This window comes from Sus scrofa, chromosome 6, assembly GCF_054392235.1.
Source record: "Sus scrofa isolate SSC_HxYL_T2T_F1_AM1 chromosome 6, Sscrofa_HxYL_maternal_Yorkshire_Landrace_v2.0, whole genome shotgun sequence".
Classification (NCBI taxonomy): domain Eukaryota; kingdom Metazoa; phylum Chordata; class Mammalia; order Artiodactyla; family Suidae; genus Sus; species Sus scrofa.
This window is the reverse complement of record NC_139388.1, coordinates 161940450-161965070: the sequence shown is the minus strand read 5'-3', so window position 1 is coordinate 161965070 and position 24621 is coordinate 161940450. Positions and strand designations below refer to the sequence as shown.

Sequence of the window (24621 nt, the reverse complement as noted above, 5' to 3'; positions counted from 1 at the left end):
TTTACCTCTTCTCTTCCAATTTGGATATGTTTTATTTCTTTTGTTTGTCTGATTGCTGTGGCTACTATGTTGAATAAAAGTGATGAGAGTGGGCGTCCTTGTCTTGATCCAGATTTTGGTGAGAAGGCTTTCAGCTTTTCTCCATTGAGTATTATTTTGGCTCTGGGTGTGCCATAAATGGCTTTTGTTATGTTAAAGAATGTTCCCTCTATTCCAACTTTGGTAAGAAGTTTTTTTTAATCACGAATGGATGTTGGACTTTGTCAGATGCTTTCTCTGCATCTATTGAAATGATCATGTGGTTTCTGACTTTTGTTTTTTTAATGTGGTGTTTGACGTTGGTTGATTTGTATATGTCGAACCATCCTTGTGAACTTGGGATGAATCCCACCTGGTTGTGGTGTATGATCTTTTTTACATTTGTTGGATTCCATTGGCTAAAATTTTGTTGAGAATTTTTGCGTCTGTCTCCATCAAAGATATTGGCCTATAATTTTCCTTTTTGGTAGTGTCTTTGTCTGGTTTTGGTATTAGGGTGATGGTGGCTTCATAGACTGTCTTTGGGAGTGTTTCCTCTTCAACCTTTTGGAAAAGTTTAAGAAGGACAGGTATAAGTTCTTTGTATGTTTGGTAGAATTCGCCTGTGAAGTCATCTGGCCAGGACTTTTGTTTGTGGGGAGTGTTTTTATTACATATTCAATTACATCTCTAGTGATTGGTCTGTTCAATTGATATATTTCTTCCTGATTCAATTTTTGAGGGCTGTATGCCTCTAGAAAGTTGTCCGTTTCTTCTAAGTTGTCAGATTTGTTGGCACATAATTGTTCATAGTATTCCCTTATAGTTTTTTGTATTTCTGTAGTATCCATTGAGATTTCTCCTTTTTCATTTCTTATTTTGCTTATTTTAGTTCTTTCTCTCCTCTTTTTGGTGAGTCTGGCCAGAGGTTTGTCAACTTTGTTTACCCTTTCAAAGAAGCAGCTCTTGGTTTTATTGATTTTTTTCTATTGTTTTTTCAATTTCTATTTTATTGATTTCCTCTCTGACCTTTATGATTTCCTTCCTTCTGCTGACTTTAGGTTTTGTTATTCTTCCTTTTCTAATTCTTTTAGGTGGTGGGTTAAGTTGTTGATTTGCGAGTTTTCTTCTTTTTTGAGGAAGGCCTGTAAAGCTATGAACTTCTCTCTAAGCACTGCTTTTATGGCATCCCATAGATTTTGAATGGTTGTGTTTTCATTATCATTTGTCTTGAGTTGTTTTTTTTTTTTTTTTGTCCTTTTTGTCTTTTCAGGGCCACACCTGTGGCATGTGGAAGTTCCCAGGCTAGGGGTCCCATTGGAGCTGTAGCTGCTGGCCTACGCCAGAGCCACAGCAACACCAGATCCAAGCTGCTTCTGCAACCACAGCAACGCCAGATCCAAGCCGCCACAGCTCATGGCAATGCCGGATCCTTAACTAAGTGAGGCCAGGGATCGAACCCGCAACCTCATGGTTCCTAATCAGATTCGTTTCTGCTGTACCATGACAGGAACTCCTCGAGGTATTTTTTGATTTCCTCGCTGACCCATTGGTTTTTTAGTAGCATGTTGTTCAGTCTCCACATAGTCAGTTCTTTTCTCATTTCTTTTCCTGTAGTTGATTTCTAGTTTCATGCTATTGTGGTCAGTGAAGATACTAGAAATAATTTCTACACTCTTAAATTTGTTTAGTTTTGTGCTCCACTATGTGTTCAATCCTTGAGAATGTTCCATGTGCCCTCGAAAAGAATGTATATTCTGATTTTTTTGAATGTAATGTCCTGAAAATGTCAAGTCTAACTTTTCTTTTTTTTTTTTTTTTTTTTTTTGTCTTTTTGCTATTTCTTTGGGCCGCTCCCGCGGCATATGGAGGTTCCCAGGCTAGGGGTTGAATCGGAGCTGTAGCCACTGGCCTACGCCAGAGCCACAGCAACGCAGGATCCGAGCCGCGTCTGCAACCTACACCACAGCTCACGGCAACGCCGGATCGTTAACCCACTGAGCAAGGGCAGGGACCGAACCCGCAACCTCATGGTTCCTAGTCGGATTCGTTAACCACTGCGCCACGATGGGAACTCCCAAGTCTAACTTTTCTATTGCATCATTTAGGATCTCTGTTGACGTACTGATTTTCTCTCTAGAGTATCTGTCCATTGATGTGAGTAGGGTGTTAATGTCTCCTACTATTATTGTATTCCCATCAGTTTCTCCTTTTACGTCTGTTAGTATTTGTCATATGTATCTGGGTACCCCTATATTAGGGGCATATATATTGACAATTATAACTGTAATTTTTGAATGGATCCTTTTATCATTAAATAGTGTCTTTTTTTTTTTTTTTTTTTTTTTTTTTTTTGTCTTTTCATGGCCTTTGTTTTAAAATCTATTTGGGGAGGGAATTCCCATTATGGCTCATTTGACCAGGAACCATGAGGTTACAGTTTTGATCCCTGGCCTTGCTCAGTGGGCTAAGGATCCTGCATTGCCATGAGCTGTGCTGTAGGTCACAGAGGCAGCTCGGATCCTGTGTTGCTGTGGCTCTGGCATAGGCTGGCGGCTACAGCTCTGATTTGACCCCTAGCCTGGGAACCTCCATATGCCGTGGGTGCAGCCTTAGAAAAGACAAGAAAAACGCCAAAGAAATAAATAAATAAAATCTATTTGGGGGAAGTTTCCATCGTGGCTCAGTGGTAACGAATCCAACTTGTATCCATGAGGATGCGGGTTCGATACCTGGCCTTGCTCAGTGGATTAAGGTTAAGGATGTGGCGTTACCATGAACTGTGGCTTAGGTCACAGATGCAGCTTGGATCCAGTGTTGCTATGGCTGTGGTGTAGGCCAGCAGCTACAGTTCTGATTTGACACCTAGCCTGGGAACTTGCACCATGCCATGGGTGCACCCCTAAAAAGACCAAAAAAAAAAATCTATTTTTGTCTTAGTATTGCAACTCCTGTTTTCCTGTCTTTTCCATTGGCATGAAATATCTTTTTCCATCCCCTCACTTTCAATTTATGTGTGTTTTTGGCCCTAAGGCGAGTCTCTTGTAGGCAGCATATTGTAGGCTCTTGTTTTATTATACAGTCTGACACTCTGCGTCTTTTGATTGGAGCCTTTTGTCCATTGACATTTAAGGTAATTATTGATGAATATGTATTTATTGCCATTTTAGACCTCTTTTTCCAGTTGATTCTGTTTCTCCTTTGTTCCTTTCTTTCTTTGGTTGGATGATTTATTTTATGCGTGTATCCTTTTCTCTTTAGTTTTTGTGAATGTAATGTTTGGCTTTGACTTGTGGTTGCCCTGTTTTTCAAGTATGTTAACCCCTTTCTATATCAGCTTGCTTTAGCCTGATAGTCATATAGGCTCAAACACATTCTAAAGGCGGGGGTGGGGGGGGCAGGGGAGAGACTAGATGTACTTACTTTCCTTCTGCACATTTTATGTTTTTGAAGTCATTTGTATCATTTCCTTCTTTGTCCTTTTGCTGTTCCTTGTGTTTATCATTTGCTTTTACAATAGGGTTTTTTTTTTTTTTTTCCTTTCAGATCTGTATACTGGCTTATTTAAGTGATTACCTTCCAATTGTGATTTCTCCCATCCTATTTTTTCTTAAGTTTTTATTTAGAGGAAGCTTTTCAGTATTTATTTTATAATGGGTTTAGTATTGCTGTACTCTTTTAGTTTTTGTTTGTTGGAGACATTCTTTTTTTCTCCTTCTATTTTAAATGGTATTCTTGCTAGGTAGAGTATTCTAGGCTGCAAAATTTTCCCTCTTAGAACTTTGATTATATCTTGCCACTCTTTCTGGCCTGTAGTGTTTCTGTAGAGAAATCAACCTGTGGAACCGCTTTGTTAATTAACTCTTTGTTTTTCTCTTGCTGCCTTTAGAATCCTCTCTTTAACTTTTGCCATTTTTATTATACTATGTCTTGGTGTGGGCTTGTTTGGGTTCAACGTGTTTGGGGCCCTCTGTGCTTCCTACATCTTGATATCTATTTCCTTTAGATTTGGAAAGTTTTCAGCCATAATTTAACTATATTTTTAAACTCCTTTTGTTTTTCTTCTCCTTCTGGAATCCCTATTATGCACAGATTGTCCCAGTTTATAGTATCCCATAGATCTCTTATGTTACTTTCATGGTTTTTCATTTGGTTTTCTGTCTGCTGTCCTGACTGGGTGATTTCCATTATTCTACCTTCCAAGTCACTAATTCGTTCGCCTGCATTATTCATTCTGTTCTTCAATGCTTTTAACTTAGCTTGTGTCTCTGCAAATGAATTTTCTATTTTTCTTGGTTCTTTCTTACATTTTCTAGTTCCTTTCTAAAGTACTCTGCATTACTGTTCATATCTGCTCTTAATTTCTTCATATTCGCTCTTAATTCCTTCGGTATTTTCACTATCTCCTTTTTGAACTCGATGTCTGTTATAGACTGCAGAGGTCTGTTTCATTATTTGCTCCTTAAAGTGAATTTTCCTATTCTTTTAACTGAGATGGTTCCTGGGCTTCTTCATTTTGCTTACATTTTTCTTATGCTGTGAGTTTAAGGAAATCAACTACTGTTGTCTTGGAGGGCTATTTATATGCGTGAGTGCCCCTGTGTGTTTTGTTAGGGCTTACTTTTTATTTTTAGGGTGCTGCATGTGCTTCCAGGGGGATGGAGGCAATGGGGAGGGGTAGTAGCCAGTGCCTTGTTGCTGGGCCCTTGACAACTGGCAAGGACTCATGTGAGATACAAGCTGCTCCTAGTTGCAGGGCCCTGGGAAGTGACAGTGATCAGGCAGATCTGGGCAGCGCATGGAGCATTTGGCAATGGCAGCAGCCAGGCGGGTGTATTTCCAGGGGAGTGAGAGCAAAAATAGCTGCAATGCCCTCTTCTTTGCAGACCTCTGAGGTGACTGGGGCTGTAGGTTGTGCCTGTTGACGGACCCTTAGTGGTGGTGGGCCATGCCTCCCTCTGGTATCTGAGATGACTGCTGTGGTTTGTTCCTGTCACCTGTAGGTCATGCAGGTAGCCACGTCATGCTTATCCCCCCACTGCCCTTAGGCCACACAAGAGGTGCCCGGCCACCCCTAGCACACATAAAAGGTGCCCTGTTGCCCATAGCACAAGAAAGTGGTGCCTCACCACCCATAGCCTGTGCCAGAGGCGCCCTGCCCCCAGCGAGTCTGCACTTGCGCAGGGAAAGATATTCCTATGGCCATCCACCCCTCCTCCTCTCACCCCCCACCAACAATGTTACTTTGCTTCTCTTGGAGGCCCAGACCTCCTCCTGGGTTCCCTTGGCTGTGACATTGCGCTCCTCAGCCCCCAGCACAACACTCCCCAGCCCCTCAGGCTGACTCCATGCCACCAACCCTAGTCCTCTCCCTGGAACTGAACTCTGGAACCTGAGTCTCAGGGCCCAGGCCCTGCCCAAGCGTCTCAGGCTGTGATGTCCAGGGGCAGTGGTGCAGATGGTCTGTGCAGCTCTCACTCTGCTTTGCCCTCCTCAGTCCAGCTGCTGTGCTCTTCTCTGCAACTTTGAGGTCCATCTGTCTCAGCTGATCTCCCCATCAGTTAGGTGGCTTTCCAGGGTGTGTGTTCCTTTCCTCTTTAGCAGCTCCCTCTCAGGAGTGCTAGTCCCATCTTGATTACTTTTCACTCTCTCTCTCTTTTTTCCTTTTGTTTGGCTGATAAGCCAAACTAGGTGCAAACTAGATCTAATAAGTTTTCAGGAAATAAGATCAGTATATTCAAATCAACTATTTCTATACACTGGCAATAACTATCAAAAATTGAAATTTGGAGATCCTGTCACTGGCTCAGGGGAAATAAATCTGACTAGCATCCATGAAGATGCAGGTTCAATCTCTGGCCTTGCTCATTGGGTTAAGGATTCAGCATTGCCATGAATTGTGGTATAGGTTGCAGATGCGGCTCAGATCCCACGTTGCTATGGCTGTGGTATAGGCCAGCGACTACAGCTCTGATTCAACCCCTAGCCTGGGAACATCCATATGCTGCAGATGTGGCCCTAAAATGACCAAAAAATTTTTTGAAATTTTAAAATGCCATATACAATATTATCAAAACTATGAAATACTGGAGTTCCTGCTGTGGCACAGTGGGATAAGGATCCAACATTGTCTCTGCTGCAGTGCAGGTTCGATCCTCAGCCTGGCACAGTGGGTTAAGGATCCAGCATTGTTGCAGCTGTGGCATAGGTGGCAGCTGTGGCTCAGATATGATCCCTGGCCTGGAACTTCCATATGATGCCAGCGCAACCAAAAACAAAACAAAACAAATTTAGGTATAAATTTGACTGAAGATGTACAAGATTTGTACTGTGAAAACTATGCAATACTGCTGAGAGAAATTAAAGAAGACCTAAATAAAGGGAGAGATATACCATAATCATGGATCAAAAGACTCACTATTGTTAAGATATCAGTCCCTCCAAATTATTCAATTCAATACCAGTCAAAATCCCAGGATTTTTTTAAAAGTTCACAACCTGATCCTGAAACTTAAATGGAAATACAAAAGGCATTTTGGGAAAGAGGAACACAGCTGGAGGACAAACATTACGTTATTCCTTGGTGTGGAATTGGTGGCAGCATAGACAGGTAAATTAAAAGAACAGAATGGAGAATCTAGAAACAGACCCACATGTCTATGAACAACTGATACTCAACAAAGGTGCAAAGACAATTCAGCAGGAAAATAGTTTTCTCAACAAATGGTCCTAGAACGATCAAAGAGCCATATGCAAACACTGAACTATGATCCATGACTCACATCATACGAAAAAATTAACTCAAAATTAATCACTACCCTAAATGCAAAACCCAAGTTACAAAACTTCTAGAAGAAAACACGGGAAGAAAAATCTTTGAACATTGGGGTCAGGCAGAAATTTTTCAGGTATAAATTTATCTACAGTAGACCCCTGAACAACACAGGTTTGAACTATGGGGGTCCACTTACACATGGACTTTTTTCACTAAGTATGTACTACATTAATACACAATCTGTGGAGACAGAGGACCACCCATAAATTATACATGGACTTTTGACTGCACTGAGAGACCCTACCCCCCATATTGTTGAAGGGTCAACTGTATTGGCTCTTTCATAGATATTTTTGGATGGTCTGAACAAATTAAATTGGACTTCATTAAAATTTATTCTTTCAAAGACACCAGCAAGAGCATGGAAAGGCAAGCCATAAAGTGGAGAACATATTTGCAAATCATCTATCTGATAAAGGACTTATATTCAGAATATATATATGAGTCATTAAGGAACTGCCAATTAAAACCACAGTGAGATACCACTGGCCACCTATGAGGATGGCTAAAATGAAAAAGACTGACTACACACAGTGCTGGTGAGGAAGTAGAGCAACCAGAACCTTCACATACTGCTGGTGGAAGTGTAAAATGGTGCAACCACTTTGGAAAACAGTTGAGCAAGTTAAAAAGCTAACCATACACCTACCATGTGATCCAGTCATTCCTCTCCTGGGCATTTACCCAAGAGAAAGGAGAGCATGTATTCATACAAAGACCATACAGAAATGTTCCTCATTTTTTTACTCATGGTATCTATCCCCAAACTGGAAGCAACTCAAATGTCCATCGACAGGCAAATGAATGAGCAACTGTGGCACATCCACACAGATGTCAAGACTAATCAAATTACACACGTTATGTACAGTTTATGTTTATGTTAATTATACTTCAATAAACTGTTATAGTTTGGAAGAAACTAAGGAGAAATAACAACTAAATGCAATGGAGGATCCTAGATAGGATTCTGGAAAGAAAAGGAACATTAGTGTTCACATTGTGAAATTCAAAGTTCTCTGGGAATTCCCATCATGGCGCAGCGGAAATGAATCAGACTAGGAACCATGAGGTGGCGGGTTTGGTCCCTGGCCTCGCTCAGTGGGTTAAGGATCCGGCATTGCCGTGAGCTGTGGTGTAGGTCACAGACGTGGCTCGGATCTGGCGTTGCTGTGGCTCTGGCGTAGGCTGGTGGCTGTAGCTCCGATTAGACCCCTAGCCTGGGAACCTCCATATGCCATAGGTGTGGCCCTGAAAAGACAAAAACAAACAAAGAAGGTCTTTGGTTTAGTTAATATTATGTCAGTGTTAATTACTTGTTCTTGATGATTTTACTATGGCTACGTAGAAGATGTTAACACTAGAGGGAGCTGGGCAAGGGGGATATGGGAACTCTGTACTATTGTTGCAACTTTTCTCTAAGTCTAAAATTAATTCAAAATAGTAAGTTAAAAAATATACACCATAAATATTTTTAAAAGACCAACTTACCTTACAGAATAAATACACTTTTCAAATATATCTTTTTATCTGTCATATCCTGAGTCCACTGTAACCATCAATCGGCAAATTAGTAACTTTTGCCTTCTGTAAGAAAAAAACCCGTGTAACTGCTTCAAACCGGGCAGTAATTTGCTGTGAGTCACTGCTGAACTTCTCTGTGTTACAAAAGTCATGTGAGCTGAGAAGGGACATCCACCTATAATGAATGGAGTGAAAGGCTCTCCCGGTGCCATGGAAGGCTTCCTCCTATGGAAGGTTGAAAGGGCCATGGAATTAACACCCTTCAGGAGCTGCCCTCAAGCTCTGACCAATGGATGTTGGAATACAAACACCCAGATCTCTCACCCTTTGTGGGATATAATTTTGAGGCACATGTTTTACAGTGGCTTTCAGAGTTTTCACAGTACAGTTAAAACTCTAGTTGCCCAGAGTGGTACCCTGTTGATAATGCATCCTTCATTGGCTGTCATCCCTTCTCCATCCCCCTCTACTGGTGTTTTCTCCCAAATAAACTATTTGTGCTCCGATCTTTGTGTCAGGGCATGCTTCTGGGAAAACCCAAACCAAAACAAGCACTAGAATTTTTTTTTTCCAGCGTTCTAGTATGTCACCTTTCTACCCTCTGGGCTGGGCATCTCATTTTGGAGACCACTGTGCTACCCCACAATAACTCCACATTTGGCCATCCCCTCCTTGCACACCCCCAGGACCGTAGATTGTGCAGTGTAGAGGGCAAACCCCAACTTAGCAGGAAGCTCGCAGGTACCAGCCTAGACAGTAAGTGCCTTTTTCCAAAGATGGAAAAACCCGATCTCTGCTCCTCTGTGTCTCCTTTACTATCACTCAGCACACTCACACTTCTGACACCAGATGTATGAAGAATTTTTCCCACACCAAGCCAAGACTCTGTGACATCTGCTGAGTGTCCTACAATTGAACTCAATCCTGACATCATCCACCTAGAGATAATCCCACAGGTTAAGGGCTCAGTCCCACAAGGCTGCCCCCCCCATGTTAATTGCAGGTGTTTGGTCCCCAAGATACCCAAAGCTTCTGTTCAATTTGGATACTTGGGACAGAATTGGTTCCCATGACCTTCTCTCCCTTGGTTTCCATTATTTGCTGGAAGAGCTCACAGAACTCAGGGCAACACTGATATTGACCAGCTTACTAAAGGATATGATAAAGGATATCGATGAACGGCCAGATGAAGATACAGAGGGCACGGTCTGGGAGGGTCCTGGGTGCAAGAGCTTCTGTACTTGTTGGAATGTGTCCCCTTCCCAGTACTTGGACATATTCACCAACCCCAAAGCTCTCCAAACCCCATAATACTGGGATTTTTATGGAGGCTTTTTCACGTAGACAGGATCAATTAACTCCATTTCCAGCCCCTCCCCATTCCCTGTAGGATGGGGGTAGTGGCGGTAGGGGCTTAAAGTTCCGAGCTTCTGATCATGGCTGGGTCTTTCTGATGACCAGCCCCCATCCAAGAGCAATCTAGGAGCCCGCCCAGAGTCACTTTGTTAGAACAAAAGACACCCCATCACCCAGGAAATTTCAAAGGATCTAGGAGTTCAATGTCAGAAATTGGAAACAGAGACCAATATATATGAATTTCTCTATTCTCTTGCGGTGCACCATTTTATCTTTATAATTCCTTGTATCTGCCTGCCAGGTAACCCCATGGGAAGAAGGGGTAATGGGCAGAGCAGGATTCAGCTATTTCTGGGTTCCTTGGCTCAACTATCTCCAAACCATCTGTCACCAGCAGTTCAGGCTGCTATAATAAATTACCATAGATTGGGTAAGTTATACAACAAATATTTATTTCACATGGTTCTGGAGGCTGACCAAGTCCAAGATCGAGATGCTGAAAGATCTGACTAGGGCTCTCTTCCTTGTCTGCAGATGGCCATCGTGTATCCTTGCAGATGGGGCTAACTGTTTCACGTCTCTTCTTAGGACACACTATTGTGAGGACTCCACCCTCAGGGCCTAACTGCCTCCCAATTCCATAACATTCGATGGCAACATATGAATCCGGGGGGGGGACACCTTTTGTTCACAGCATCAAAATACCATCTCCTAGACCTCAACACAACTTCCCAATCTTTCTTAACATAGCAGGCCAGATAGTCACCTGCATTAATTACAGTGGTCCTGCAGGATTCCTTGACACCAGATTACTTGAAAGCGTATTTTTGAAATACATCTACATTTAACTCATGTGTATGTGTGACTTTTCTTCTATCAGCCAAGTTTGGAGAATCAGCTGGTGCAACTCTGGCATGTATGTTCATGTCTGCATTCCACCCATGGGGGCTGAGGGTGCGGTTGGGCAAGATGGTCCCCTTGGGGTGGGAACAGCTCTGAGTCAGCTTCCTTTCTGAGCTGAGTTCTTGGAGAGATCCCTGACTCCCCACTATGTACAGAGCTCAGCCAAGGGTCTCCTTTTGCTCTTTCTAGATCTGGAGCTACTATCTAGCTGGCTCTGGGTGAAGCGTTTTAGTGTTTTTAGACTAGATGATGAGTGTGCATACTTGTTTAACATATCAACAGCTTCAGTGTGGCCTCCAAGCAAATTACTTGACCTTTCCTGAGCTTCACTTTCCTCATCTGTAAAATGGAGATAAAAACGGACTTGCTTTTGTTACAGGACTATGAGGATTAAAGAAGATTTTGTATGTTGTATGCTATTCAAACGTATGGTGATATTTAAGGCTTAAACTACAAAATCTGTTTCAAGGAATGTTAAAAATTCCTCCTCCACTAAGAATTTACAAATCCTGATTTGTGAAACTGAACAATTACTAAAAGAATTTCCTAAAGGGTTCCTCTCAAATAACTTCAGGATAGGACGGCCCATATTACTCACATTTTAGAAAAAGGTCCATCATGTTTACCTATGTATTTGCATAAAACTTTATTGCACTAAACTCAGCCCTTATACCTCTGCTCCTTTAAGCCTGACAACCTGTAACAATTACGGTGAGCTAAACTGCTCTAAATAGCCCCAAATATGCAGTTACTCACCTACAGTAAAAGTTTTAATTCTTGCTCCCATAACAGACCAAGCCAAGGTTCAGGTTGATGGGCGGTTCTCCATACAGTGACTCAGGGATCCAGGCTCCTTCCAACTTACAACTATCACCACACATGGCTTGGTTGAACTGGCGTCCAAATAATAGAAAAGCCAGGAGAACCTCACACAAGAGGTTCGTTACCACTTCTGCTGATTTTTGTTTTTTTTGGTCTTTTGTCTGTTTTAGGGCCGCTCCACGGCACGTGGAGGTTCTCAGGCTGCCTGCCTACGCCCGAGCCACAGCAACGCCAGATCTGAGCCACATCTGCAACCTACATCACAGCTCACAGCAATGCCAGATCCTTAACCCATTGAGCAAAGCCAGGGATCGAACCCACCACCTCTGGTTCCTAGTCGGATTCATTTCCCCTGCGCCACGATGGGAACGCCTATTGACATTCTCTTAGAGAGAACTTTTAACAAGAGGAAACGTAGCCCAGAGGTGCCCTCAGAGAGGTGGGTTTTAGTGGATGGATAGTGATCACCACCAGTAGGCAGATGAGGACATAGTCTCAATAGGACCCAATGATTTGCCAAAATTAGTTAGGGTCCCCAGTGACAAACCAGGACTGAACTGCAGCCCAGAGGTCTGGTGCCCAGTCATGTCCGGTACTTTAATAAAATGCACAGCTCCCCCTTGATCTGACTCACCATCACCTCGCACCTGAATTCTTCTCACTGGTCTCCTAGCGTCCATGTTTCTCCCTGTAGTCTGTTCTCCACCCTGCAGACAGGGGAATATTATTAACACCTACACCAGATCGTTGTGACAATGACAGGAAGTCAAAAGTGGGGAAGAAAATTACCCCCAACCCCGCTCTCTGATAGACTGTCCCTTCCCCCATGCTGTCTGCCAGCCTTTGCTCCTGGCCAGGAGTGGCAGAGCCTGCACCTGAACCAGGCCTGGCGGCACACCATGGTCCCCAGAGCAAGAAATGACAAAGGCTACTTTCCAGGTCACACTTTTATTTTTACAGAAGCAGCAGCCACACAGCCACAGGGACATGAAGGGTTCTGGACAGTAGGCACAGTGCCTGCAGCTGCACAAGACTGTTTGGGGAGACCCATGCCTTTCTCCGTGCTCCCCATCATTAAGGAAAAGACAAAAAATCACACACCATACACTGCCACACCCATCCCCACCCCCTCCCTTCCCTTTCAGTACCAGCCAATTGAATTATGCATCTTTCCAGCCACAGAAACTGGCCACAATCCTGATTTTACAGAAAATCTTCATGCAGCCAAGAAAGTTGGGGCTCTGGAGGGAAGAGGCCTCTTCCAGAACTTTCCACACGCACTGCCCCACCCCTCTGCATGTGCCGTGTTTAATTCCACCTGAAACCGCCACCTGGATGGACAGTGACAAGACTGGCTACAAGAAAGAGCTGGGAACTTAGCCCAACATGCTTGGAAGACTGTCCATTTCCAGGCAACGTATCAATGAAGCAAAACACTACCCTGAGGCAACGGTGAGCCCAAGCCCCAGGTTCTGGGTGAGGTCCGTGAAGGGCAGGATTTTGGTTTGCAGGACTGAGGACAATAGAAGCTGCTGGCATCTCTGGCCGTGCTCCAAGGGGCCCAGGGATGGAGGCCCAGGGGTGAAATGCAGGGACCTCACCTGTTGGGTTAATCTAGCTTGGGTGAACCACTCCTCTACAGCAAGTAGGATCATTGGTTTCACACCAAGCAGGAAGGTCTCATCCTAGGCCCACCAGGAGAGCTAAGGCCAGAACTCACATGCTTTGCGGACAAGCAAGAGAATGAGGTTTCTTATTTTTTGTCTTATGCCCCCTCCAGAGGCCGAATGGGTAAGAGTGCTTCCTCTGCTTCTGAGTGCCCTGAAGGCACCTGGCACTCCCAGGACCACGCTGAGCCACTGCAGTGTGCTGAGCCCAGGGCGGGATGGGTCAGCCTTGCTGGCCAAAGCATGACTCTGGGAGGATTCCAGCAATGTGCAGTGACAAGACTGAACCCTTCCTTGCAGGCCATGGATGTGCCTTTCTGAAAAGATGAAAGCTGGCCTTGGGCTGACGGGAGGAACTTACATGACACTTGGGTCCACTTGAGTCACTTATCTTCCCTCTGACTTTCCACACAAAGAAGGCTTTTCGCGGGTTTTGCAACACTGTGTCTAAGACAGCCATGCCCTTCTAAAGCAGAAGGGCCTGTGACAAGGAAGGAAGCCGCTCAGAGGGATGAATGACTTGCGCATGGATGCACAGCTGGGGAGCCATGCAGTAGGGACTGAAAGCCAGGCCTCCTGGCTCCTGGTGCGGTGTTCTGTCACTGCCTGACACAGCTCACTTAATTCCAGCTTCCCTTGCATAATTCCCTCGCAGATTCTGGGTTTTCAGTGGAGGCTGGGAGGTTCTTAAGACAGAGTTGCATAAACAACCAAGCTTTAAGAGGTGGGCAGGGACCTAGGGAGGTTCCCTTCTCTCTGGAAGGGAAATGGAGCTAACTTTTCTCTGAGCTTAGGATTTGTAAGGCACTAAAATTAACTATAGCTTAGGGGCGGGGGGAGGGGGGAAGAAAAAAAGGGGGGATGAGTGGTTCAAGAAGTCAAGGTGATGCACTTTTCTTTCAGCCCTGCCGTGAAGACCCTTAGGAAACCCAAGAACAGCAGGTTCATCTTGCTGGCTGTGGTCCCACCCCCACTGCAGAGCAGAGGATGCCCCCGAACCATGGCAAAGTGGGTTTGGGGGACAAGAGGCATGGAGAGTGGAGAGCCAAGCATGAGCCCAGGTCCTCTGGATTCAGCTCAGAGCAGAAAGCACTCCCCACACCTGGGCAGGTCCCAGGCCTGGGCTGGGGCAGGATTCAACCCTGAAGTGTCTTCTCTAAGGACATGGGTCTCTCGAGGCAGAGGTGGGGGAAGGCTGTGGTGGGCCCACAAGCCCGACCATGAAGGAGGAAGGGGCAGGACGTTGCCAAGGACGACAGTGAGAACTTTGGAATCGGACCTGGCTTTGGCACAGCACGTCTTGGGCCCGCCCACCCCGTCTGTTGCCCTCCTGAGAGCCCAGGGATAGGGAGGAGGCTTTCTTCCTTCTCTCGGAGCTCTTCTGGATGACAAGCAAGGGCTGTGCCACTCTGGGGCAACCCCTTTAGACAAACCTGAGCCCGGCTGACAACCTAACGTGGAGCCTTCGGACTCAACTACCGAATCTCAAGTACTTTAGCGATGCTGAACAGGAAGCCAGGAAAACAACAGGGACCGCCTCCCCAGCACCTCGGCTGCGACAGGTGCTTGGCTCAGAGGACGACAGCCAGCAGGCAGATAGCATTGCCCCCTTTCAACAGATGAGGAACCGGGCTCAGAGGGGTTGAGGGACTCGCTGGGAGTCACACAGCTGAGTGGCTGAACTGGAAACTGGACTCAGGTGTGTCTGACTCCAATCTCACATCCTTTCCCACTCGGCTGCCCCTGGAAGCTGGGAGCAAGCTGTTGGGGCTCTCTGGGTGGGATTTCTGGAGGGGTTTCTTTCTGAAAGTGTGGATTTGGTAGAGCAGCCAAGCTTGAATGAAGGGAAGATGCCTCCTGGCCCTGGGGACAGGGTTCCACCCGCGTGTCCATCTCCCTCGAACGGGCTCCAGCTCAGTGCCTGGCAGCCTTGCAGATCTTGTCGTAGACTTCAGGGAAGGCGTCCTGGCAGCCGAGCTGCTTCCGCAGCCTGTGGTACAGGGAGCCGTCGAACATCTCCCAGAACTCCTCCCTGTCCATGTAGCAGTCGGCGTAGAGCATCTGGAACCTGCGGAGCAGACACAGCACTGAGGGTTCAGGGCAGGAGTTTGGGGGCTGCGGAGAGGAAGGGGAGGCAGAGAACCCCAACATCCCTAACATGTTCTGCAGGGCTGGATGCACTTTTGGGGGCTTTTCTTTGTTTAGACTCCTAACGAGCTAGCGGTTGAGGTTGATGCAGGAATTCTTATCTGTGTTTCGCAGATGGGGAATCTGGGCTCAGAGCCTTAGGTGGCAGCAGAGGCAGAGTCAGGAGTGAAGGCAGTGCATTACACGGCCGCCTGCCTCCCTGATGGGGTCAGCCGGGCGCATTCTTTCTCTTTCTTGATACTCAATAAACTGCACATACTCCAAGTGTACAGCCTGACGCTACTGGGATACACTGTACAACACAGAGAAGAGAGCCTATGTATGTGTGTGTGTGTATATATATATATATATTTTTTTTTTTTTTTGGTCTTTTTAGGGCCACATCAGTGGCATACAGAGGTTCCCAGGCTAGGGGTTGAATGGGAGCTGTAGCCGCCAGCCTGTGCCAGAGCCACAGTAATGCAGGATCTGAACCATGTCTGCAACCTACACCACAGCTCACAGCAACGCTGGATCCTTGACCCACTGAGCAAGGCCAGGGATCGAACCTGCATCCTCATGGATGCTAGTCAGATGCATTTCCACTGAGCCACAACAGGAACTTCAAGAGAGGCACCATTTTAGAGCAACTTTAAAAATCGTGAATCATCATATTGCACACCTATAGCTTATATACTATTGTACATCAACTTTCCCAAAATCAATAAAACAAGCAAAAAAAAAAAAAGTAAATTTAAATAGAAAGTGTACAACTCGATACCTTTGAGGTATGTTCATAACCTTGAAACCATCACCTCAGTCCAGGTAACAACCCTATCCATCCCCCCAAACTGTCCTCACGCCCCTAATTCCCCAGTGTGGTCCATCACCCTCCGCTATCCCAGGCAGACCTGCTTTCTGTCGCCATGGGCTCATTGGCATTTTCTGGCATCGAAGTGAACATGTATGTTCTATATATAGAGAGAATCATGCAGCACTCTTTTTCCCTGGCTTTTTTTCAGTCAGCACCGTTATTTTGAGATTCGCCCACAACGACCACACTATTCCAGGATGTTTCTGAGCCAGGCTCGGTCCCAGGTCTCTGCGTGGCTTTCATGGTCGGGAGTCCCTCCCTCCTTAGCTTTGGTCTCCAACCTGGAGTGGGAGGGAGCCCCACGGGTTTCTGGCTCCAGTGCCGGAGGAGGAAGGAGATATGGGAAGGGGAGGGACCAGCACGGCCATTCGGCCTCCTTAGGATCCCTCCCCCTTCCTTCCCGATCAGAGGGGGTCGAGGGATGGGATCAGACATGTCGCTCAGCACCCGGGCCTAGCTGTGCAGCTGGCCTGCCCTGGCCTTCCCGCGTCTCCCGGAGCAGTGCTCTGCGCCGATGGCCACACTCGAGCCACTTGCTCACCCATGCACACTTCGGACGAACTTCTCCAGCTGCCGCATGCAGGACCTGGCTTCAAAGTGTTTCACCCGCGGCTCCCCGTAGGCGCCAATGTCGACATAGAGCTCGGCCTCGTCTCCCTTGGGATGCACCAGGCCTGGCTGGCTGGGCAGGATGAATGGGCACAGCCAGATAGGGTAGACCTGGAGGGCCAGGGGAGGGCATGTGGGTGCTTTTCCTCCCACTGGCGCAGGCTCCTGGCAGACCCGCCCCGCCCCCGGCCAGAGGCTCTGCAGAGCTTTGGGGGGAGGGGCGCGGAGCCCCGCCTCCAGGGCTCAAAGAGCCACGCCCACCTCCTCCCCACCAGCCGCTCACATGGATGTCGTTGTGGAAGGTGTGCAGGGCCCTTGACAGGCACTTCATGGGCACCAGCATATCCTGCACCACGTGGTGCTGCTCGTAGAGCTTGCGCAGCGTCTCGCCCTGGGTCAGCTTCAGGAGGGAGATCTTGGGGGGCACCATCCAGCCAAAGAGGTAGCGGAAGACGGGGTTGTTGCCAAAGGGGATGATGTCCTGAAAGGCAAGGGTTGGAGATGGAGAGAAACACCCTTAGCTCCTGAGCCCTCAAAGTCAAGGGCATTCCCTCATTCATTAGGCAATGACAAGGGGCCAGGTTCTGGGCTGGTTGCTGGGGACACCCAGATCATTGAGATGTGGCCCCCGACTTCGGGTGTGGAAGAGCCGGGCCACAGGACCACAGTGGGAAGGGTGACAGATGCAGAGGCAGCTCATAAATCACTAGTCAGGGGTGGTGTCCCAAGAAAGCCATCTGCTAAGATTCCCTGGCTGTGTGACTGTGACTCCTCCCCCTTCTCTCCCGGAATCACCTCCTCCAATCGCCAGCCTACTCCCATGACCGAGGGAGGGGCCTGGCTGCTCTTCTCTCAGTTAGATCCCACCTCCCGCAGGCAGCAGGAGCTCAGTGACTAGCCCGGCTTTTGTGGTTCCCTTGGTTGTCTCAGGAAAAGCCAAGCATGCCCACAGCAGGAATCCCCCCCAAGGCTAAGCCTCCTTTCACGTCCCTGACCCTGTTTCCCTCCCAGCCCTGACTCCACTACTGTTAGGAATTATTTGTGTAGCCTTCTAGAGGCCTTCGATGCAGACAAGGCCATGGGCTTATTCTCCCCCCACCCCACCCCACTCATCAATGGCAGCAGCCACTAGCCTTTCTGCTTACCACTCTATCCTGCATCAGCACACAACACTTCTGCATTCTTTGTCCTGGATGCACAACACTGCACAGGCGTAGCTTGTTTCATTGCACTTGTGATCTATGATCGATGTCACTACTCCCACTTGCTGACGTCTCAGCATTTTTTTAGCAGTAAAGCATTTTTAAATTAAGGTATATACATTTTAAGAGACGTAATGCTAGCATATACTTAACAGGCTACAGTATAGTATAAACATAACCTTTATATGCAGAAAAAAATCTGTGTGACTCACTTTATTGTTATTGCTTTATTGCAGTGGTCTGGAACCCAACATGCAATATCTCTAAGACCTACCTAATTGCAGGGACCCACAAACTTTGGTTCCTGACCCACCCTCTGGTTTTGTAAATGAAGTTTTATTGGGTTTTGTTTTTTTTTTTTTTTTTTTTTGGTCCTTTAGGGACACACCTCTGGCATATGGAGGTTCCCAGGCTAGGGGTCCAATCAGACCTGTAGCTGCCGGCCTACACCACAGCCACAGCAATGCAGGATCTGAGCTGTGTCTGCAACCTATACCACAGCTCATGGCCAATGCCTGATCCTTAACCTGCTGAGCGAGGCCCAGGACCGAACTCACATCCTCATGGATGCTAGTCGATTTAGCTAACTGCTGAACCACGACGGGAACTCCTGAAGTTTTACTGGAACACATCCATGCCCATTCATTGACATCTTATCTATGGCTGCTTTTCCAATTGCAAGGGCAGAGTAGTTCTTAGAGACACCACGTGGTCCACAAAATCCAAACTATTATATAAACCTTTTATAGAGAATGTTTGCTGACCTGTGCTCTACTGCATGGATAAACCCCTATTTATTTAATATTCTGCACTGATGGGCATTTCGATTACTTCTAGACCATTCAATCCAATGAATGTCCTTTGTACAAATCTTGGTTTTTTGTTTTCTGTGTGTTTTTTTTTTGGCTGCACCTGTAGCATGCAGAAGTTCCCAGGCCAGGGATCAAACCTGTGCCATAGTAGTGACCCGAGCCACTGCAGTGACAACACAGAATCCTTAACCCACTAGGCCGCCAGGGAACTTCCATTTTGTCCACTTACACATACATTTATTTGTAAGATAAATTTCTAGAAATGGAAAATTCTAGTTCAAACTCTGTACAATTTTTTTTGTTTGTTTTGGCTTCTTATGGCCGCACCCACAGCATTTGGAGATGCCCAGGTTAGGGGTCCAATTGGAGCTACAGCTGCCAGCCTACTCCATAGCCACAGCAGTGCCAGACAGCTTATGCCAACACTGGATCCTTAACTCACTGAGCAAGGCCAGGGATTGAACCCACAACCTCATGGTTCCTAGTTGGATTCGTTTCCACAGCACCATGACAGGAACTCCAGTGTGTATGTTTTTTTTTTTTTTTTCTTTTTTTGTCTTTTTAGGGCCGCACCCACAGCATATGGAGGTTCCCAGGCTAGGGGTCTAATCAGAACTGTTCCTATCGGCCTATGCCAGAGCCATAGCAACGCCAATCCGAGCTGCGTCTAAGACCTACACCGCAGCTCACAGCAACACCGGATCCTTAACCCACTGAGTGAGGATAGGGATGGAACCTGCAACCTCATGGTTCCTAGTCGGATTCGTTAACCACTGAGCCACGACGGAAACTCCCTTGTTCTCTTTCTCATGTGCGCTCATGTACTTCACTGGCTTCTTTTCCAGTCTCCTAAAACCCTCTGCTCTTTACAGTAGCCAAGACATGGAGGCAGCCTCGATGTCCATCAACAGAGGAATGGATAAAGAAGATGGAGTACATATACACAGTGGAATATTATTCAGTCATAAAAAAGGACAAAATAATGCCATTTGCAGCAACATGGATGGACCTAGAGATGATCATACTAAGTGATACGTATGCTATCACTTATGTGTGGAATCTAATAAACATGATAAAAAAGAACTCATTTATAAAACAGTAACAAGCTCACAGATTTTGAAATCAACCTTATGGTTACCATAGGGGAAACGTGTTGGGGGAGGGATGAATTAGCAGGATGGGAATACCGTATACACACTACTATACATCAATCAGGTAATTAACAAGGACCTGGAGTTCCCGTCGTGGCGCAATGGTTAACGAATCCGACTAGGAACCATGAGGTTGCAGGTTCGGTCCCTGCCCTTGCTCAGTGGGTTAGCGATCCGGCGTTGCCGTGAGCTGTGGTGTAGTTTGCAGACATGGCTCGGATCCCGCGTTGCTGTGGCTCTGGTGTAGGCCGGTGGCTACAGCTCCGATTCAACTCCTAGCCTGGGAACCTCCATATGCCGCGGGAGCGGCCCAAGAAATAGCAACAACAACAAGAAAGACAAAAAAGACAAAAAAAACAAAAACAAAAACAAGGACCTACTGGAACAGCACAGGGAAATCTACTCCATAGTCTGTAATAACCTATATGGGAAAAAAGAATGGCTATATGTATATGTATAATTGATTCACTCTGCTCTGTACCTGAAACTCATAAAACACTGTATGCCAACCACACTCCAATTAAAAACCCTGCTTTTGACCAAACCACATCTCCTACAACTTGAACACTGCTCTTGGCAGGGATAAAGAACGACTCTAGGGTCTTGTGCCTTTGGCAAACCTTTCCACTAGCTGCTTTGGGCCTGGACATGGCCCAGAGGACGACTCACAGGGAGTAGGGAAGCCCAGAGCTCCCCAGGCCTTGAAGAATACAACCCTCTACCCCCCACCCCTCCACCCCTGCCCCATCACCTTCTGCCTGAGAGATCTAGTCCATGACTTGAACTGACCCGACACCTCCTCCTAGAAGACCACCAGGTCTAATTCCTTCATGCCGCACCTCCCTGCTGGACTCCATCACCACTGTCCCCCCACCCCCCAAAGCCCTCCCCGCGCTCTCTCCTGGTCTAACACCAGCAACCTTCTCGTCTTCTCCTTGCCCTTAGCTGGAACCTGGCTGTCCCCTGCAGCCTTCTGAGGTGGTATCATTTTTTCTCCATGACCCTCTAGGGTAGACGAGGTGAGGTGGCCTCCTCCTGGCCCCTCGTGGTGGCTTCTAGATCTCTGGCCCTCCCCCGCTTCTCAGCAAACCCTCAGTGACTTTGCAGCACACGTCCAAAACCTCTTGCCACATCACCGCTCATTCTCGGATCCCAGCTACATTCTTCAACACTGATCTGATCTCTGATGTGACTCAACATGCACACCGAGGCTTGCTCCCATGCACCAGCCTCCTTTTTACCTCCAGAGATTGTATCTTCACCTGGCCTCCACCTCAACTCAGGTCACACTCCAGAGCAGCGGAGAACAAACTCTAGCCCGTGAGGATCTGCTGTGCAAGCCGAATCCAGCCTGCTGGCTGAGTCTGGCTCCTGCCTGTTTTTTGTGCTTGTTTGTCTGTCTTTTCTTCCTTGGTCTTTCTGAGGCCACACCCAGGCTAGGTTCCCAGGCTAGGGGTCGAAGTGGAGCTGTAGCTGCCAGCCTATACCACAGCCGCAGCAACACCAGATCCGAGCTGTGTCTGCAACCTACACCACAGCTCACAGCAATGCCAGATCCTTAACCCATTAAGCAAGGCCAAGGATCGAACCTGTGTCCTCATGGATACTAGCCGGGTTTGTTAACCCCTGAACCACGACGGAACTCCCTGTCTGGTCTTATAAACAGTTTCACTGGAGCAAAGTAAAGCACATTTATTTGCTCGTGGATGTCTTTGTGCTACAATGGCAGTATTAAGCAACTCTGACAGGACCCATGACCTACGGAGCCTAAAATTCTTGCTCTTTGGCCCTTTAAGAAAGTTTTCTGAGAGGTTTCCTTGTGGCACAGAGGGTTATGTATCCAGCATGGTCACTGCAGCGGCTCTAGTCACTGCTGTGGTGAGGGTTTGATTCTTGGATTGGAAACTTCCACATGCTGTGGGGGAAGCAGGAAGAAAAGAGGGGAAGGAGGAGTTCCCGTCGTGGCTCAGTGGTTAACGAATCCGACTAGGAACCATGAGGTTGCAGGTTTGATCCCTGGCCTCGCTCAGTGGGTTAAGGATCCAGCATTGCCGTGGCTCCAATTCGACCCCTAACCTGGGAACCTCCATATGCCGCGGGAGCAGCTCTAGAAAAGGCAAAAAAAGACAAAAAAAAAAAAAAAAAAGAGGGAGGAGGGAGGAAGTTAGTTCACCGACCTCTAGATGTTGACATATTGTCCATATTTATTGCCTCTGCTGCCTTGGAGAAAAACACACAACGCCAGGGCTGTGAGTTTATTCAGCATCTTACTGAGACTCTAGCCCGGGAGATCCCCTCTCACACAGCCCCGACGTCAGGAGCCACGTGATTTGGGCCAAAGGAACACGTAATCAAGCAGACGGGCTGGGCGGCAGGTTGCTGCTCCTTACGAGGAACAGATGTCTTAATGGTTTTAATGCTTTTCTAAGTAGGGTATGATGCCAAGAATTTGGGTGCATACAATTCTCTCCTCAAAATATCTAAGTATCTCGGAGTTCCCATCGTGGCGCAGCGGAAGCAAATCCGACTAGGAACCATGAGGTGGCGGATTCGACCCCTGGCCTCGCTCAGTGTTGCTGTGAGCTGTGGTGTAGATTGCAGGTGTGTCTCGGATCCAGTGTGGCTGTGGCTGTGGTGTAGGGCGGCGGCCTCAGCTCCAATTCAACCTCTAGCCTGGGAACTTCCATATGCTGTGGGTGTGGCCCTAAAAAGACAAAAGACAAAAAAAAAAAAAAATCTAAGTATCTGCAGGTCTGCTCTGCCAGTTCTCCCAGAGCACAGACTGCCTCATTCCTATCTTCACCCTGAATTCCTTTCAGGGCATGTGGAAGGCCAGCAACTGCGGTGACCAATGACTTCATTCTTGTAGAACTGGATGGCAGGCAACATACCTCAGCTGGCAACTCCATAGTTTCAATTCCAAGCGTTCGCTTCCAGCCACCTCTACTTCCCGAGCCTGCTGCTCAAGCCCTCCAGCGCCCTGACTTCAGCTCCTCACCGAAACTGGGGGCCCACCCTATCTATCCGTCCATGCAGCCCATGCACCCTCACTGCTCCCCTGAGCTGGCTCAGACTTCACTGCCATCAGGTCCTGGTTTCTGCAACCCCGCCCCGCTTGTTACACTCATCTGTAAAATGTCAACCACATTTAAATCTATCATTTCCCTATTCTGTGCCCCATCCACATGGCTGAGTGTGCGAAAACCCACAACCACCAGGGTCCGTCTCACTGTAAATTTTTCTGTTTTTTCTTTTTAATTTTTTTAAAGTATAGTTGGGGGGAGTTCCCGTCGTGGCGCAGTGGTTAATGAATCCGACTAGGAACCATGAGGTTGCGGGTTCGATCCCTGCCCTTGCTCAGTGGGTTAACAATCCGGCGTTGCCGTGAGCTGTGGTGTAGGTTGCAGACGCGGCTTGGATCCTGTGTTGCTGTGGCTCTGGCGTAGGCCAGTGGCTCCAGCTCCGATTCAACCCCTAGCCTGGGAACCTCCATATGCCGCGGGAGCGGCCCAAAGAAATAGCACAAAGACAAAAAAATAAAAAAACAAAAAATAATAAAGTATAGTTGGTTTACAATGTCGTGCCAATTTCTGCTGCACAGCAAAGTGACCCTGTTATACATATATATACATTCCCTTCTCTGTGAATTCTTTTTTTTTCTTTTGTCATTTTAGGGCCACACCTGCAGCATATGGAAGTTCCCAGGCTAGGGGTCCAATTGGAGCTGCAGCTGCCAGCCGTGGCCAAAGCCACAGCCACAGCCACCACAGATCTGAGCTGCATCTGCGACCTACACCACAGCTCACAGCAACCCACTGAGCGAGGCCAGGGATCAAACTCACATCCTCATGGATACTAGTGGGGTTCTTATCCTGCTGAGTCACAACAGGAACTCCTCACTGTCGATTCTTGATCATGAATCTTTCGCGGGCCCCAGTTGACTCATTTCCTGCTCTCTTATCTCCTCTCTCCACCATCTTTCAACAATCTCTCGCCCCCTCATCTAGAACCCGTTTGGCCGGAATCCCCGTTTCTCACTTCACTGAGAGAACAGAAGCTGTGGGAAGAGAACGTCGACATCCCCCCGCCCCCGCTGTGGTCCCCCTGCTTGTAGCAGCTCTTCTGTGCCAACACTTGCTCCAGTGGGTGAATCTCCAAGATCTCACTTAAAGGTAACCTCCCCACCTGAGCCCAGGATCTGTGCATCCTCTTCCTGGCTCACCCTGTAAGCAGGCCCTCTCCCCTACCAAGCTGGCCCATCGACGTGCTGCCACCGCCCCCTCTGGCAACAGTCTCACAAATAACTTCTCTCCGTCCTACGTCCCCTCCAGCTACCACCCTATTTATTTCTCTGCTTCCCCACACACTGAGCCTTCCCAGATTTCCATGTCCGATGCCTCCACTTCCTTGTCTCCGTTCTCTTTTGAACCTGCTGGTCAGGCTCTCAGCCCCCTGTGGCTCCAGGGCATCAGCGACCTTTCGACGACAAAGACCAGACGTCGCTCTGTTGCCTTCCACTCACTCAGGGGCCTCGGACAGAGTTCTTCATCCTCCTGCCTGACACACGGTCCTCATGCGGCTTCCAGGACGCCGGGCCCCTGGGTTCTCCTCCCCTGTGACTGAGAGCTCTGTCTCCTCTCCCAGGGGGGCTCCTGCTCCCCCGACCTTCAACGCTTGGCTCTGGGATGTCTCGTCTCCAATCCGCCTCCGTCATCTAGCCCCAC

At 47.4% G+C, this 24621-nt stretch overlaps 1 protein-coding gene across 3 annotated transcripts in view; it reads right to left on the bottom strand.

Annotated features, from left to right (window-relative positions):
- Positions 1–12384: 12384 nt before the first annotated feature.
- DHCR24 (24-dehydrocholesterol reductase) overlaps positions 12385–24621 on the bottom strand; it is a 35616-nt gene continuing 23379 nt past the window's right edge. For 2 of the 3 annotated variants that reach the window (XM_084958486.1, XM_084958487.1), the window contains exons 3-5: positions 17016–17213; positions 16665–16843; positions 12388–15190 (exon numbers count right to left, since the gene is read on the bottom strand). In XM_084958486.1, the coding sequence (XP_084814612.1) occupies positions 15037–15190; positions 16665–16843; positions 17016–17213 (531 nt within the window). In that variant the 3' untranslated portion in view covers positions 12388–15036. 3 annotated transcript variants of the gene reach the window in all.